A 17,645-nucleotide genomic window follows, 5' to 3' on the forward strand; every position below is an offset into this window, starting at 1 on the left:
ATATGTACAATAAAAGTATGTGAAATAAAATTTGTTAATTAAACATCGGGTTGGTACTGTTTTCATAGATATGGGTTTGATATGTCAACTCTGATGGCGTTAGGTATATTCTTAGGTATGATTATTATGATTACTCAAAGACAACAGCTGGAGGCGCGTTGCAGGAGCCTGTGTGAGGACCTATCCGACATCGAATCCGTGATAGTTCATAAGGAACTCTCGCGAGAGGTGGTATCGTGCATGATAAAAATAGTGAAGGACATTGGTAGCATAAACCAAGCTAGGACACAAAATGCCGAACCCTCTTCTAGTGAAACGGAAGGTCTGTTGACGACGGTCAACAGTCCGGCTTCTCCTGGGGAGTTTTACGTGGTTTCCTCTCAATGAGCAAATGCTGAGAAGTCCCTGATTGGCCCACACTAGAATATTCATTGGGAACATCTAACACAGATTAAAACAAAATAATAATAAAAATAGCTATAAGAAACAAAAATCCACTTAATGATCTATAAACGTGTAAACAAAAAGTGTAGGGTTGTGGTCCCGTGGTTAGTGTCGCGGACTCTTGACTCACAAATACTTATCTTTTTTAAAATTAAAATAAAAACCTTGTACATAATAAGCACGGTAAAGAATAAATGCAATTCCCATCTAAAAAAACACTATGATAATTTTAAATCATGCCCCGTATAAATGGATCTTGGTATGTCTTTCTCATTGTTGAAATTTTTTAAAGCTTCGTATAAAAGGCGGGGGGAAATTCTTTTATATGTACAAATTATATACAAATTAAAATAAAACATGTTTTTAGCTGTAAGAAACAAAAATCCACTCAATGATCTATAAACCTTGTACATAATAAGCAAGATAAATAATAAATGCAACTGCCATTTAAAAATATGATCATTTTAAACCGTGCCTCGTATAAACGGATCTTGGTATGTTTTCCTCATTGTTGAAATTTTTTAAAGCTTCGTTATAAAAGGCGGGGGAATTCGCTCGCTACCGCGTCGTAAAAATCTCGGCTTGGCTCGGAACACGGCGCGCAATAAAGTCGGCATCATCGCATTCATTGCATTTGCATATGGGTAGACACTGTATTGCATTCATCTGGACATTTTCTAAACGGCAGTCATCATTCCACGTCACGCTGTCCGCAATAGTTGTTCGGGGCCGTTACACACACCCTCACACGTTACGCACACACACGCGCGGATGGCTGGCCACGCCCCCACCCCCGGCCCGCCGGCCAATCGTAGTCCTTTAGACTCCCTCACACTACACCATGCATATTGATCTGCGGCGGACACCCCTATGAGGGTTTGGATGTATGTGCTTTGGTACGACTTCAACGGGTGGTCGTGATGTTAGTAAACGGCAACAAATATTTCATTGATGTATTTCGAAAGTCCACCCGCATTTTAACAGAAGAGGTAAAAAAAAACATATTGTATAAACAAAAACGAATAGTTTTTTTGTGTCTTTCATATCATTTTGTGGGTTTCAAAAATATTTTAGATGCGCTGTTATGCTGATTCCAATGTAACAATAAAACACCTGTATAAGTCAGATTTTTAGTTACTTAATGTAAACACGACTAGTTTTGAGAACTACAGATGTTCTCATCAACAAGTCTAATACAAACTTTTTGCGAATAACTTTAAAGCATTTTTATTCAAACTGTTTGTTCAAATTATCAGCTGGTGAATAATAAACTCAAAAGACGTCTTAACCAAGTATTTATATTTAAATCATCACGTTTTTCCACAAAGTTAATACCAATTCAATAAACAAATAATGCGTTGATACGCTCGTATACTTTATTGTTTTAGTGGAATCTTATTATTATGGTGGAAGTTGTAAAAATATCTGAAATAAAAGTACGTTAAATCTTTTACATAAAATCGTTCTATACTTACTTATATCAGAGCTAGATTTGTTTTAAAAAATCTTAAAAGATTTCGCTGAAAACGGTTGCAAATTAGATATGTGCATTTACATAAAACATGAAAAACTTCCAATATAACCTCAAACGTTATTAGATTATTACAGAAGTTTCAAGATTACAAACAATATTATTACAATTCAATACCAAATTCCAAGTAGGTATACGTCACTTTTTTGCTATAGCATGTTCAACGCTCTTAAATGTTTAGCAAGTAATAACGCATTGGATAATTCATATATTTTCTTTACTTTTCTATCTCACACACTCATTTAAAGGATAGAAAAAAAACTGGATTCATAATTATTATTACAAAAAACTTTCTGAATCAATTATTTACCTACAATATTTTGAGTGTGTCAAAATACTTGTGTACAAAATACAAAATCTGTATTATCTCCAATCATAGGAGTTATTTTTCATGTAATTTTTTTGACATCTCATCAAAGATGTAGAAGAATATGGAAGTCTGGGCATTTATAGGGCTTACGACCGTCATCAAAGTGATCACTTTACACACGTGTAACATTCACCAATTTTACCCATTATTGACAACCACACTACTCAAATTCTTGGAAGTTCTATATATATGAACCAATTTCGAAACGTTGTTCTTGAATCACTAGAACTTCACTAGAGACATCTATTGGTGAGATAAAAATTAGCTTTTACTAAGCAGGAACTCTTTTTTATTAGTAGGTATGTGAGGTCAGAATCCTGGATTAAAATCACATACACAATTATTTACTCGTCATAATGTGTATATTTTACAAATACCATACTGATTGATCAAAATATAATACATTCAATGATCGTTTTCCATATATTGGTACATTTGTCGAGGCAAACAGAATACACACTTTTTCCACAGACCGTTTTTAGCCCGCCAAGATAAATTTCCCGTTACGTGTTCATAAAAATACGCGCGCATAAACAAGGCAAAGCTTTTATGAACACCCTGCTAACCCAGCGACGCGGCCGGGCGCCTAGCCGCCACAATATATCTACGGACCTAGTCTCCATACGCAACTACCGGCCGCCGCCCACTTCCGAAAGGGCCCCGCGCGCGGGCCTTTGTCTATGACTTGAGCCGTTCTGGCCCTGCCGACAGGCGTCGCTTTGGTCGTTTTGCCGCGCAAATTGGCAGGTAAATGGAGAGGGTTATATTTGTATGCATATATATGTATGTGCTCTTGTAAACCGAGGGTAGCTGTAGGATTTCTCTGTCCTCCTTTCGCTGTTTTGGGGTTTTGGCGGTAAAGGGATGTATCCTGACAAAATAAACTAAATATCTTTGTTTCACATTACATACCGACTAATAAACATTTTTTTTTAAATATAATGTCCAAATCTTTGTAGGTAGGTACCTACCTACCTACGTAGGTACAAAAAAAATAAATAGGTAGGTACCGGATCAAATGGTCGAGGAATTGTTGCTAGTAAGACACTACAGAAAGGTTGCCTCAAAAGGAACGGATTTTTTTGAGAGAGCTATGAGAACTTGCAACATGTCATCGCCTAGTTTACCATAAGTGATCACTTTATCGTGTGGCGCCAACACTGTCGCGTCACGCGCCGATACGAACAAAACCGAAGAAATCCGAAAAAGTCCGAACGCACCGAGCCGAACAAAACCGAATGCATCCGACGTCCGAAACTCGGACACGAAAACTGACGAGAATCCTTTGAACTGTCTTATTCTAGATTTAACTTCAATTGTCACATATCTATGAAGATTCTTTTGAAGTAAACTGCTGATAACTTTATGAAAAAGTCAATTTTAAACATGCACCTTTTAACAAAATATACCTTACTTACATATTAAATATTGTTAGTTCAAAAAGTGTATGTAGGTATCCATCTTATAAATATTAAACGTGAAAATAATTCATGCATTAATTTTCTTTAATTAAAATAAGAATAATTAATTTAATTGTAATAAATTTAATAAAAATATTGTACATTACAAAGTTTTAACTTGACCTGTGTAGGTATATACAAGTAGTAAGTAGGTACCTATCTACTGAACACTTTAACGGAGTTCATAATAAATAAATAAAAAACCAACATCTGTTTTTTTACCCTTTACTAGACGTTCCTACTTTAGGAACGTAGGAACTATTTTTGTATTTTTGCTTCTTAGCCGTTATTTTCTACATTTAGCTCGATTTAAAAGAAAATCAACTGCTTCCACAGGTAATATTAAATTGAATATAGGTAGAGATGGTACCAAATAAGCATGGTATTGTTATTTCCGCGAAATTAAATACTCGGCATTGCGAACTACATCACTTGTCTTATCTAAAGCATACCTCACAATCATGAGTGGGGATCAAAGGAGTTCCTGGAGAATAGGAGGAGATGGTGCGGGGAACGCGGGGAAATAGAAAGGTAGGTATAGGAAAACCCAGAGGACGAAAGGGGGTATTTTAGGTACAAAGGGGAGGGCAGGTGGCTCCGAAACCTCCCACGTCAAACCCTAGTCGTGGAAATTATATTAAATTGCCCGTATCTGGCGCTAACACCCTACGTATGCGAATTTGGGACCGGGCGGGTAGGTACTAGGAGTCTACCTACCTACAATGTCGCAGGGTCAAAATGAGAGTGTTTTATATTTGCAAAAAAATGTAAGGAATTTTGACCTTTCAAGATTTTAGTATTATTGCCCACATGAGTAATAATTCTTAAATCTTGGAAGGTTACATTCCCTTGCATTTCTTTCTCAGATATAGCACTTGCATTCTGACCCTGCGAGGTGTCTACCCGGCTGCGAGGTGTCGGGGATTAGGGGGTGACAGCGGGCGGAGGGGGTGGGCGGAGTGGACGTGTATCAACACCTGAGAATGGAAAAGTGATCCTTCAAGATTGAAAATAAATAGCTTAAAGTAACAGGTAAGTACCCATCAAGCTGCGTAACTAAGTACCTACCATCGTATTCGCTAGGTACCTACCTACTCACATTCCCCTATTCATCTTATAAATATTACATATTTAGGTACCTATCTAAAAGAGACGTAGGTAGATACTTGCTTATTTACATATTTCATTTAGAGATTTAGACCATCATTCCACTTCTTTTTTTACTACACTAAAAAGTGCAATTATGTTTTGGAAGTTACAAAAAAGAATAGATCACAACAAAATACGTATCTTTCGTTTTTATTAATTGATTCAGCAATCACTTCATGGTAATATCAATCTATTTTTAGTTATACTTGGTAAATTTTGATGAAAATAATGCAGAATGCATTGAAACACGTGTCACAATAGATTAGTGGTATTTTTCAAGTAAAACTTAGATTAAAATACGTATCATTCCTCTAACCAAAATGGTACAAGACGAGTTTTACCTGTGGATATCTACCGAGTAAAAAAATATTTTTTCTCAAATTCATTTAATAACAAAGCAGCTATAATTAAAATGGTAAACATTTAACATGCATTTTTTTTAATATGAGAAAATAATCACTCTAACAACGTGAATTCATTTTATAAAATTAACTAAGTGTACCAATGCAGGATTCGAACCCCAACCCTGTCCTCTGATTGCCAGTCAAGTGCTTGGTGCAACTATTTCTTTATTTCTGCATAACAAAATACAATGTACGCGTATATTAGGTACCTACCTCTACTAATTTACGTAGGTATCCCATTTATTTATTGTCGTGTTCCTCGTTAACTGCAGTACCTAACATTTTTGATAAATTTATGTTATTTTTACTAAAATTTTAAGTATAAAGGTTTAAATGATGTGATGTGCCGTATCCACAAGATTCAATTGTTAAAATTAAAAAAGTAAATCTACTAAGTTACGTATCTATTTTTTTTATTATAATTTAAAACAAGTAGAATTAACAAAAAAAAATAAAAGTTTTCTAAAAAGACTGTTCCCGCGCATAGTTTATATTTCAGAAAAAAATATGGTGACAAATCAGAAAAAAACTCTCCTGCAAATTTTAGTAAACTGTAGGTACGACAGTTCATGATAAAAGCGACGATATAACATATGTCGCTATGTTATCTATGTAACTACATATATGAATTTGAGACAGATGAGCGCTTAACTTGATATTATGTAGGCAAAGGTAGGTACTGTAAGCAAAAGCATTAGCCTTTGCCACAGGGGTGCATCTTCGTCCTGAATATTGCACGCCAACGTCTCTTTGATATGGCAGCACACATATCATACACACGGCTACATGTTATTATCTAAAATTTGCTCTAATGGCTACAAGCATAGAAATTAGAATGTTCGTATTCAGCCAGGTATCTTAGTGAACTAAAATCTGGAATTTCATAATGGATAGTGGGGTAGGTTGTACTACTAATTGGCATGCTATTAAATATTGTGTATGTAGCTCCCATGTATATTACCAACGTAGGTATTCACGCCTACGCTACGCAGGTCAATTTGCGTACTCAGGGTGCATTTCAAAAAGGCACTTCACTCGTAGAATAAAAACGCTTGTGCTTTTTTTAAACTACAGAAATTAGCTGCCGAGGCCCGATACCCGCTGGTTATAAAATAAGTAATAATTATATTTTTAAAACGAAAATTCAGTAAACTTACTTGTTTTTTGCAAAAGCCAATAAAAAGTGACGAACTTAATCGTTCTTTATCCGAAACACTTTTTACATGAAAAAAATAATGTTAAATTGATTAATTCATACGATTTTTTATTCCAAGCATAAAACGAACCTTATCTGACAAATAAGTGAGAAAGACACTTGATTTAAAAGTAGGTAAGTATACGAGTATGTTTTCATAAAGAGGTGTCTCCACCCAAAAATAAATACTTTTTCCTAAGATAAATTAATTCGATTAATACGAATAAATAATAAAAGGGTATTTTTGAAAATCAACCCATGAACAGTTTTAAAATTTTTCTGACGATATTTTTTATCGTTATACCCAAGAAGTACCTCGTTATAACCGTGTGGAGAAAATCACAAACTAAAATGTAAACGCGTGTTTCCTCTTTATATCCGACATCTCGCTATAACCGTGCTCGTAATAACCGAGTTCGACTGTATTTGGTTTGTTTATTGTTTTTAATCCTTTAAGTTAAGACTACGAATCTTATTTGCTGTTTATAGAAAGTTCATAATGAAGAATAAGAAGGGCGTCCTGAACGGATTAATCTATCGTGAAAAAAAAATGCTTACGGTCATGAGAATTTTCTCTCCAATATTCAGATTGGTTTCCTATTGGATTTATACCGTGGTGCATAGTAGCTTTAATTGTCTGCATTTACGTTTATTTATTTTTTGGCGTTATCAATCAGTCATTGGATAATTTTATAAATAAAAAATAAAAGCAAATATATTTAAAAAAAATATATATAAGGTAAGTGTCTATAAAACTGACCTAGCCCCTATTGCTGACCTATTTCAAAGAAACAACAGATAATAAGACACTGGTTCAATTATTACTAATTTTTAATATTACCAACACTGCAGCCATGCTTGTGTTATGTGATGACAATGTTTTACAGTCAATATTTTGATTTTTCATATTTGAAATATCAGTTAAAGTTTGGACATCTGGCAAGTAGCGCGCGCACACGGAAAATCCTTAACAGACAAGCCTAATCTTTCAATTTTTATTTTAAAGTTGTATTATTTTTATATGATTGATATTTACTAATATTTTATATGTGTTAGTTAGTTTAGTGTATTGAATTTACAAAAAACAAAGTATTTGTGAAATAACCATATGATTGATACAATACATTTATAAAATAAAAGTTGTCAGTATTACATTCACCCGAAATTTCATTAGTTTCCTTTACTGACCTATAGGTCAGTAATGAGTAAGACGAGAGCATTTTTAAAGTTTACATAAATTTGTGAAAGTTCTTAAATACGTAAATTTCTTGCGTGCTTTGGATAGCATACAGTTTTTGGATTATGGGGGCCTAATTCTGACCTAAATATTTTTGCTTGGTTTTATAATTATAATAAATAGTTTCAGCGGTCAGTAATAGAAACGAATCTAGATCAGTATTATAAACACATACTATTTCAGAAAAGGAGTTTCGTTCTGAGCCATCTTTTTGTGATTTTTCTTATGTTAAAATACAATTTATTTTTTCTTTTTTAACATAATATCAACAAAAAAAACTTTGTTTATTATCAAACATAAACTGATTCCACTATACTCGCATGAGTGATCACCTTGCCTTCATGTAAGTAACCATCGAGATAACACTGCGTCAATACAACATCAGTGCAGATGCAGTGCACCATCGGGTGCGGATAAGGGTAAGTAGAATATAAATATAAATATATATATATATATACATATATATATATATATATATATATATATATATATATATATATATATATATATATATATATATATATATATATATATATATATATATATATATATATATATGTATATACATATCAGGCACACTACCATCATGCTCTAATGTTGCACACCCAAATGAGGTTACTCCTTGTAAACCTCCAAATCCCACGATCTTAAATGTTCTAACAGCGTTTAACTGTCCCGTTCCGAAGGGGATATCAATTTCTTTACTAGCGCTGTATCTATCTCCACAGTTTAACCATCGGCGGTAGATTCCCAAATTTGCACGCGTGTGAATCGTGTTCTCGTTACGCAAGCGTTATTTGGCAAATACAGAGTGTTTTTTTTCGTTTCTAATAAGAATTATTATTAATTTAAATTATCTACTGAAATTTCTTGGTGCAATTGCATTTTCATATTTATTTTATAAATATCTACCTTTTTACACTAATTAAATTGTCATAATTTTAATATTTACTTTACCCTAACAATGAGTGGAAAATAATTGACAGATGATATGATTGAGCAACTTCTGAGCTATACGGACACTGATGTATGTATATAAGTGATTATGAATTCCATTTAGGGTTAGAAAATAAAGATTATGATTCCGACGCCGACTCAGATAACTATATAATCCAAGAACTTGATGAATCTGACTCTAACAGCGTCAAGCCCGTACATATGGTAGACAACAGTAGAAATGAAGAAAATTTGTTCACTTCCAAATCAGGCTACAGATGGACAGATATTCCCAAACCCAAGTCCAAACTGTTCATACAACGTAATGTCATTTTTGTATTGCTTCTCGCTATCTGATTTTTTTACCATTCTTTGTTTTTTTTTTCACCATAATATACGACAAATTAGAAACCCGCTAGTATGTACCGAGTAGTATGCTTCTCTCTCTCTCTTTCTCTCCTCACCCCCTCTAACTTGCATCGTTTCCGGCCGAAGCGCCTAGTGTCCAGTGATGCTTAAACATTGGGTGGAATTGAATGTCATTTCCGCAGAGAACTTCTTCACAAATATGTTTTTTTGAAAATTATTGTTTATTGCAGAAAATTCAAATTTAAATGGAAAAAATAGAATAACAATAGCATGATAAACATTTTGACATTAGTCGAATTTGTGAAAAACCTGTATTTTTAGCATTTTACTTGGGGTATTGCCAGTACCCCCTTCGGAACCCGCGGATTGTTTTTTTTTACTCTGGACAGGAAAGATTAAGCAGTCTCTGTGTGCCAGAAGATAAAGTGGCAGAAAAGAAGAAAAAAAACTGAAAATCACCAAGGGTCTTCAAAAAATCTTCCTCGTAAAAACTAAAATAAAATGAGTCCTGTATTGTAAAGTAGGAAGGGGAATTTTTTAGGAATTGTAATAAATCCCAAAAAGGATGGTTCCGCTTTGATCAAGGTCGTGGTATGCCTGAACTGGAAGTGCCAGAAAAACAGGATACTATATAGTATACTTCAGAAGGAATCATAAAAACAATTCCAGAACCGGTGTGACTTAATCCTAGAGGAAATTATTCCATTCCAGAATTACTTATTTATAGTGAGCTTAAAAAAATACATTAACAATACATTTTGTTTAACCAATATGTTTTTTTTTAATAAATAATAAATTGTCACATAAGTACTTACTTTTACATTTATTTCCATTACAAATACTTATATCTTACTCCAGTTTACATATGGTAAAATATATTAAAATATGAATTTAGTTGTCTTTTTCACTCATAGTCAGTAATAGGGGCAACAGCGGTCAGTATTACGAAATAATCCATTTCTAATAGGTCAGTATTGAATACAAAGCCTTTAACTGTTTATTGCGTGGATTTTAATATATGCACTTGACTTTTGACTATTATTTTTTTAACTTTGTAAGGATAAAACTATCCCATTAAAAAATAAAAATAAATTTAAAAAATTATCAAGCCGTTTTAATATTAAATAAATATTTTAAAAATATGGACCGGCTTAAGACAAAAACTAGGTCAGTATTATAGACACTTACCTTATTATATCAGAATAAATCAGTTTCATTTATAACGCCATCTATTAGACATTTTATGAACTTATATGTCTGCTATGTAACGCGCACTTTGGCCCCTAGATGGCGGACCATTTTTCAACAAAGCTCATAGACCATGAAAATAATATACATATTCCATTTTCAAGTCAAACATAAAATACATACTCTAGCATCGTATTTTATCTACTGATATTGTAAAACATGATCATGTGGTGCATAACTATTTTACACAAATACTACTTGCTGAGAAATAGATCTTTGAATACATTTTTGTCAAGCTTCTTAATCCTTTTTTTCTTAGAACATCTGAGGTGAACCTCCAATGTTTTAACGAGAAGCTTACATGAAAAAAAAATACATTGTAAGACAAATAATTAATTTTGTGCAAATATGTAACAAATTTAAGTGAAATCAGTGAAATAATATGAATATAATTTTTCATACTTGGAAAAAATCATGATAAAAAATTATGGTATTAGTGTAAAACATGAAGAAATTATATGGCTATTGTATATTGCAAAAGTGTCAAATGATGTGGGTATTTCATAATAAATTGTAAGAAATTGATATTTTTCTGAACTTGGCATAGGGCTCACTAAACGCATCAGGCTCGCAAAGGCCCCAACAGGTCTTCTCTAGTTTACTCCTACCACTGCACTGGGTCAATTAGAAAAGTTAATTGAATGCAGGAAATCTCTTTGGGTGAACGAAATATCCCTACCAGATGCATTAAAGTACAGTGGAACCTCTCATAATGGGCAATTCGAAAATGATTAAAATAATCTGAAAAAGTTGCTCTGTTAACGAGGGATGTTTCACATAACGAGTTACAGAAAGAGGGCAAGTCCCTTTTTCACAACATTAACTTGTGAGCCAGGACTTCTGCGCCGGGACCCGAGGTGGATAACAACTATATTGAAGAGCTTGTGAAAGACCACAGTCAAGCTGACCACCGAAGAGCTTATGGAGTTGTACAGTTCCGCGTTTCAGTAAGGTATTATAAAGGAGAGCTTGTTAATTGAGGAGGTGGAAGTAGCAGAGCAACAATCTTCTAGAACAATAAGAGAAATGCTGAAAGCTTGAAAAACTGTTGTACAGTACATAAAAAAACATCACCCTAATAAAGAGGTGGCTATTCGTGATACAAATTTATTCGATGATAATGCTGACACATTTTTGCCAAATTTTGAAGCGTCGGCAAAAAAAATGTCTTTAGACTGTTTTTTAGAAAGAATGACTTATTTGTCACAAATTCATATTTTTATTCAAATCTAAATTGTATTCCAAGTTGTTATACTCCTTAACAATTTATAAGTAATTTTATTTGAATGAACGTTAATATATATATTTTTTTAATTGAACATTCTTTCGGCATGGAACGCATCATCGTATTTTATATTGATTTCTATGGGAAAATGTTTCGCTTAACGAGTAAGATGCTAGAACGAATTATGCTCGTTATAAGAGGTTCCACTGTATATCTTTGGGTACACAAAGTACCCATCACCAGGTTTACAAAATATCACCCCTGTATGCATAAAAAAATCTTGAGATATATTTTTAAATCTTGACCAGATCCAATTTTTTAGAAAATAAGGATAATTTAAATAAAAAAACATTTTTAAGTTAAAAAATCTTGTTTATTAATTTTGATAAATGCATTCAAACGTTACATTGATTATAACATTTACCTTATATAAAATATTATTAATAGTATAAGGCCCATGTGAATAAAAAAATCTTATCTAAATTAATAAATAGAGGATATATTTTAAACAGTATCACAAGCAAAATAAATGTATCCGTTTAGGTGTAATAATTTTTTTAGGTTATTTTTAGGCACTTCATAAAAGCATATTAATATAATAAATACGAAATGTAATTTTTTTTAGAAAACAAAATTTAGTTTTTCTTACAATTTTTTTTTGTGATTTATTTTATAAATATTTAGTGTATTTACATGATTGCCTCATCAATTCGGAAATTAATTTAACAGCTGCTGATTAATCAATGATTTTAGCATTCCCATATAATTCTGGAGCATATCGTCATAACATAACGTCGTAACATCGCTCGTGGCGAGCATCACCGAGCATCCGAAACTATGGATGGGGCGCTCGGCTCGGTGTACTGACCGTAACGTGTTACGTTACGACGAAATGCTCCGGTCAGTCTCCACCTGAACACATTTACAGATAGCTACTGTGAATTTCTTCTTCTTCTCCGTCTTAATCCTCATTGCTGAGGGTTGTGACCCTTGCAGAAGCAATGACTCTTCTCCAGTTATCCCTTGACTGCGCTGCACGTAGCGCTCCAACCACTGAGGTGCCTGCTGCTGCCTTAATTTGATCGGTCCATCGTGTGGGGGATCTTTCTCTCCCTCTCTTTCCCTCCAGGCTACCGATCACAACTAGTCGTTCCAGGCTATCCTCGTTGCCACGCGCAACGTGTCCAAAGAACTGGAGAATCCGTCGGGTACAGATATTGGCCAGAGACAACTGAATTAGGCATTGACAAAATTTATTTTAAGTAAACTGTGATAACATTCGAACATTATAAACATAATGTACTATAAAATAATGCTACTAAATTTTATTCTTCTTCTTCAAACCCTCATCCGCACCCGATGATGCATAGGGCACTGCATCATATAAAAGCAGTGTATCTTGATCGTTAACACATGAAGGAAAGGTGATCAGCCCTCCGCTTCAAGTACCAGTCCAGGGTAATATTGAATAAATAATATTATAGTGAAAAAATCTCACTCATTACTATGCACAAATAAAATTAAAAAATGAAAATTCATTTATCAGTTCTGTATATCAAGAATGAATCCTCGACATTTCCATAATATTTATAAAAAACCTCAAAAAACTAATTTTAACTACATCATTATGTTCATACATGACATCATTTAAAAATAAAAATAATATTTTAATAAATGTATATTTATATTATTATATATAATAAAATTGGTCTATCACGTTATTCCCCACATTTCAAGTTGATACATTCTGATAAGAGACTTCTCTAAATAAATATTGTATAAATTTAATAAATTCTATAGATAAATTAAACAGCATGAAAATATTACCAAGAAAAAAAATATATAATAAAAATAAATTTGAATTGTTTATATAGTGCCATTTTCGTAAAATACAAATTTCTTATATTTGTACTTTAATTGAATCTTTAAATATCTCATTTGAAATACTATTATGGTCTTCGCATTGATTTCAAATCATATCTCAATATGCACATAAAAAGAAAACTTCTTAATACCAGATTTAAATAACATATAATACTATTTCATACCAGGTAACTCAAAGCAAAAACTACCTCCTTTCTTAAAAACCTCACTTCAACAATTTTTTAAAAATATTTGTGAAAGAACAAACCTTGTATAAATACAGTAATAAGATTTTAATTTATCATATAAACAAATAAGTGAGATCAGAAACATTGATTTAAAAATACTACTTGAATATTTTCATTTCATTCAAACCCTTGTTCGCACCCTATGGTGCATAGGCACTGCATCATATAAACACAGTGTTATTTTGATCATTAACACATGAAGGAAAGGTGATCAGCCCTCCGCTTCAGATACCAGTCCAGGGTTATATATTGAATAAATCGTAGTCGTACAGGAGAAAATGACCAACTAACAAAAAATAAAATGTTCAGGAGGGCCATTTAAGTCACTTTTGCTTAGCAAGAAAATAAACATCAATGTAAATAGTCATTTTTAATAAGTCAATATATTATACTTCCAAGTTTCAAATCCTTTGGGATTTTTTCAGTGCAATATTAAGCTAGTAAGATATCAAATAGTCAATGATCACGTTTTGTAAAATAATGCACTTGGTCACATTCTCCTGTATGACTACGAAATATTAGAGTGAGAAAATCACTAATATTTATTTGACCCCCCCTGGGAATCGAAACCGGGACCTTCAGTATGGTAGCCGAGTGTGCTGACCAATACACTACGGAGGAGGACTAGTTGAATATTAATTACCAAAATTTTGTACGAATGTAAAATAATATGCATAAGTAATTTTGAATATGTATATAAAATTTTGCAGTTACTTAGGTAGAGCTAGCTGCAATATATTAAATGCTACAATTATAAAATTAATGCTTCAAACAGGAGATGGAGCGATATCTTGTGAAATTAGTGACGGCTGGGAAATAACCAATGGACTGGTGCCATTAGCTCCAGTGCTGGTCATCCAGCCGGCTGAATCAGCGGCCTCCTGCTGTTTCAGAGTCTCCAGCCTTTCATGTTCGCTGATCTCCAACTGGTATTTAGGGGTCGTAATTCCGAGGAAATTGGCGAGGCCTTCTCCCATGTAATCGCAGTACTCCAACGCTTTGTTGCCACCAGCCCAAGCGAAGTGCATCATCCATGGTCCCCAGTTTAAGGTTTTCTAAACAAAAAATTAAATATTATATTTATTTTTTAGGGGCTGACGACTGTCATAGGCTGGTTTAAATGATCACTTTACACATGTGTAACATTCACCAATTCTACCCATTATTGACAACCACACTACTCAAATTCTTGGAAGTTCTAAATATATATGAACCAATTTTGAAACGTTGTTCTTGAACCACTAGAACTTCACTAGAGACATCTATTGGTGAGATGTAAAGAAGCTTTTTACTAAGCAGAAACTCTTACATTAGTATGTGAGGTCCGAATCCTGGATTATAATCACACATGAGAAACGCCAGAAAATACCATTTTCATTTTTATTATTTAAGCTTATAATTTGACCAGATAATTTGTAAAAATTAAAATTTAATTCATGGATTTAGTTGAATATCTGTGGAACATAATATTTTGAGCAGCAGAGAATTGAACTGCGTGGAGATTCAAGGCGTTCCTGAGCCCCGACATCCATAGATTTCTAAAGTAAAATGCAAAGCTACAGGTAAATATTTTGATATTAACACTTTGTTTGCAGGATATGCTTAATTGGTTAACTGCTAAAAGCGCCTTAAGACACATAATTTTCTGTGAACGGAGCGCCGCTCATACAAAAATACATCTTAAGTTGCGCCTTAAGGCTAAGCTTTTACTAAAGAAAAGCTATTATTTAAAATGTACTAATATAGATTTATATTATCCACTGACACTTCGTGATGGAATTGCATTTTTAATATATTATTAGATTAAAACCAATATTTTTAGCTTTTCCACTTTTTTTTTATTTGACCAGACCGGGTTTCGTCGTTACTGACATCATCAGACTGGTTAATGTCTGATGGTTAATGTCTGAAACCAGTCTGATGATGTCGGTAACGACGAAACCCGGTCGCTGGTCAAATAAAAATAAAGTGGAAAAGCTAAAAATATTGGTTTTAATCTAATAATATATGTACTAATATATTCAACGCATAGTGACATCTATTGAGAATATCTTTGCATACTTAGAATTGAAACAGAATTTGTTTTTACCACTTTAAACGTAAATTAAAGAGAACTTTGTCGTCGGAACAACTAATGGCGCTCAGGGTTGTCCAATAATCCCCGAATTACCGTCACTGCCGAATCTGATGACAGTGATTTTAGTGTCGATTCTGATGATTTTTAATTTTTTTAAATCATAGTGTGTGTGTGTATACTTTTAATATAAAACTAACATAAACAATTACTTTTGGCATATAATTTAGTTTTCATATTTTCTATGACAAATTTTGTGACAACCCTGCACCATGAACAATTAATTTTATGATTATGGATAAATGACTGCACGCCTGGCGCGCTCTTCATTTATTTGGTAAGTTTTGTAAATAAACGTTATTACACTTTCAAAAACGATATGTTTGAAGGTTTTATTTTTGTCGTAAAATTCGCGGCGTGCTGGGTACCGCACATGTACCTGCCGACAGTTAAAAGGTTAAAGGTGTCTTTTACATACTGTTAGTAGAGGGCAGGAGATGCTTATAAGCGTTCTATTTGCTTACTTTTGGTAGAGCATGAGTAAAGCCAACAGATTATACAAATCAGAATTGGGTTTACGGTTACTTGTGATTAGTATACTGAGGGTCGGGCGGCAGTCTGAGTATAATTAGGGTCGGGGCTGATGAAAAAACCGCCCGAAAACAAAGTGTTAAGATAAATAATGTGAAACACATGCTACAGTTTTGAAAAATTAAATCAAGTTGATTATTTGTTGCCATGAAAAGAATCCCCAATCTAAACGGCGACAGTGACAAACCTAAAACATTTTCTGGATGGTACGAGATCTCTCATTATGCCCCCACTCTGTAAATTTCAAAACATATTCTATGCCGTCTAAAAAAAAAACAAGATGAAATCAATTTTAACAGTTTAAAAGATAGTAAGGTGAGAATTTATAAAACCTGCATAAGACCGATCATGACATACGGCACAGATACAAGAGCTGACACCGCGAGAGCAAAAAGCTTTACTAATGATGTTTAGTAAATATTTACTAATGTGAGAGGGAAAACAGAACGAGGATGACCGAAAAAGACTTGGCACGATCAGATCAACCAGAACCTAAAATCTGGCGGTGTCAAAAGTCTGCGTGGCGGTGTCAAAAGTCTGGAGGGCATGTATGACTAGACGTATGTGTGTGAACGAGGCGAGGAGTGTATGTCAGGACAGAAGAGTGTGGCGTTCCATCCTTTCTGCCTACCACTGTGAAACGGCGTGATGGTAGTAGTATGTTTAGCAAAAATTACACCAACTGCGTGAATAATACAGCTACAGTTTTCTCCATGCAACATTTGATTTCGGCGACTTTTAAAGTGTGATTGAGCTACTCTTACTACCTTGGGGCTGCCACTAAATGGAGGCCATATTATGTAGAAAGATAATGTTTGTAAAAGATAAGATAAAAGTTTACCATAAATCACAATGAAAATAAAGCAAATATATGAAAAATTTAATAAACAATAGTATACCGGATCAACTACTTCCGTTTGCTGATTCGTTTTATCGTCTTCGTCATCACTAAATTCCTCAATAACTCCGTCACTAAAATGAAGGACTTTTTTAGGAGTACGTATTTGCAGCGTATGATCTTGGATTTCTTTGGATTCTTCTGATGGGGAAAAATCTTGCAATGGATTCTCCATCGTAATAAAATCTTATAAATTTGTCGATTTGCAAATTTATTGCGACGCAAATCTTTCAAAACAAAGGCTAAACGAAAATACTGGAAAACGGCAACACACAAATGTCAAAAGTATGTCAGTGTCAAACCTAATTCTTCTCTATGTCTTTCTCATAAACAATATGTAATGAAGTATAATTTAATCGATATTCGGTACTTAATCGACATGGTATAATTTTTTTCTAATGGC

At 33.5% G+C, this 17,645-nt stretch overlaps 1 protein-coding gene across 1 annotated transcript; it reads right to left on the minus strand.

Moving 5' to 3' along the window:
• Window positions 1-13,737: 13,737 nt before the first annotated feature.
• Window positions 13,738-17,542, minus strand: LOC148310495 (protein FAM177A1). The gene is made up of 2 exons (XM_088258266.1): window positions 17,244-17,542; window positions 13,738-14,734 (listed from the first exon to the last, which is right to left on the minus strand). The coding sequence occupies exons 1-2, from the start codon at window positions 17,415-17,417 to the stop codon at window positions 14,447-14,449; spliced, it is 462 nt and encodes a 153-aa protein (XP_088114392.1). The 5' UTR covers window positions 17,418-17,542; the 3' UTR covers window positions 13,738-14,446.
• Window positions 17,543-17,645: the final 103 nt, after the last annotated feature.

The sequence above is a fragment of the Brachycentrus maculatus genome, unplaced genomic scaffold, assembly GCF_059751285.1.
Source record: "Brachycentrus maculatus isolate JH-2025_06_01 unplaced genomic scaffold, ASM5975128v1 h1tg000092l, whole genome shotgun sequence".
Classification (NCBI taxonomy): Eukaryota; Metazoa; Arthropoda; class Insecta; order Trichoptera; family Brachycentridae; genus Brachycentrus; species Brachycentrus maculatus.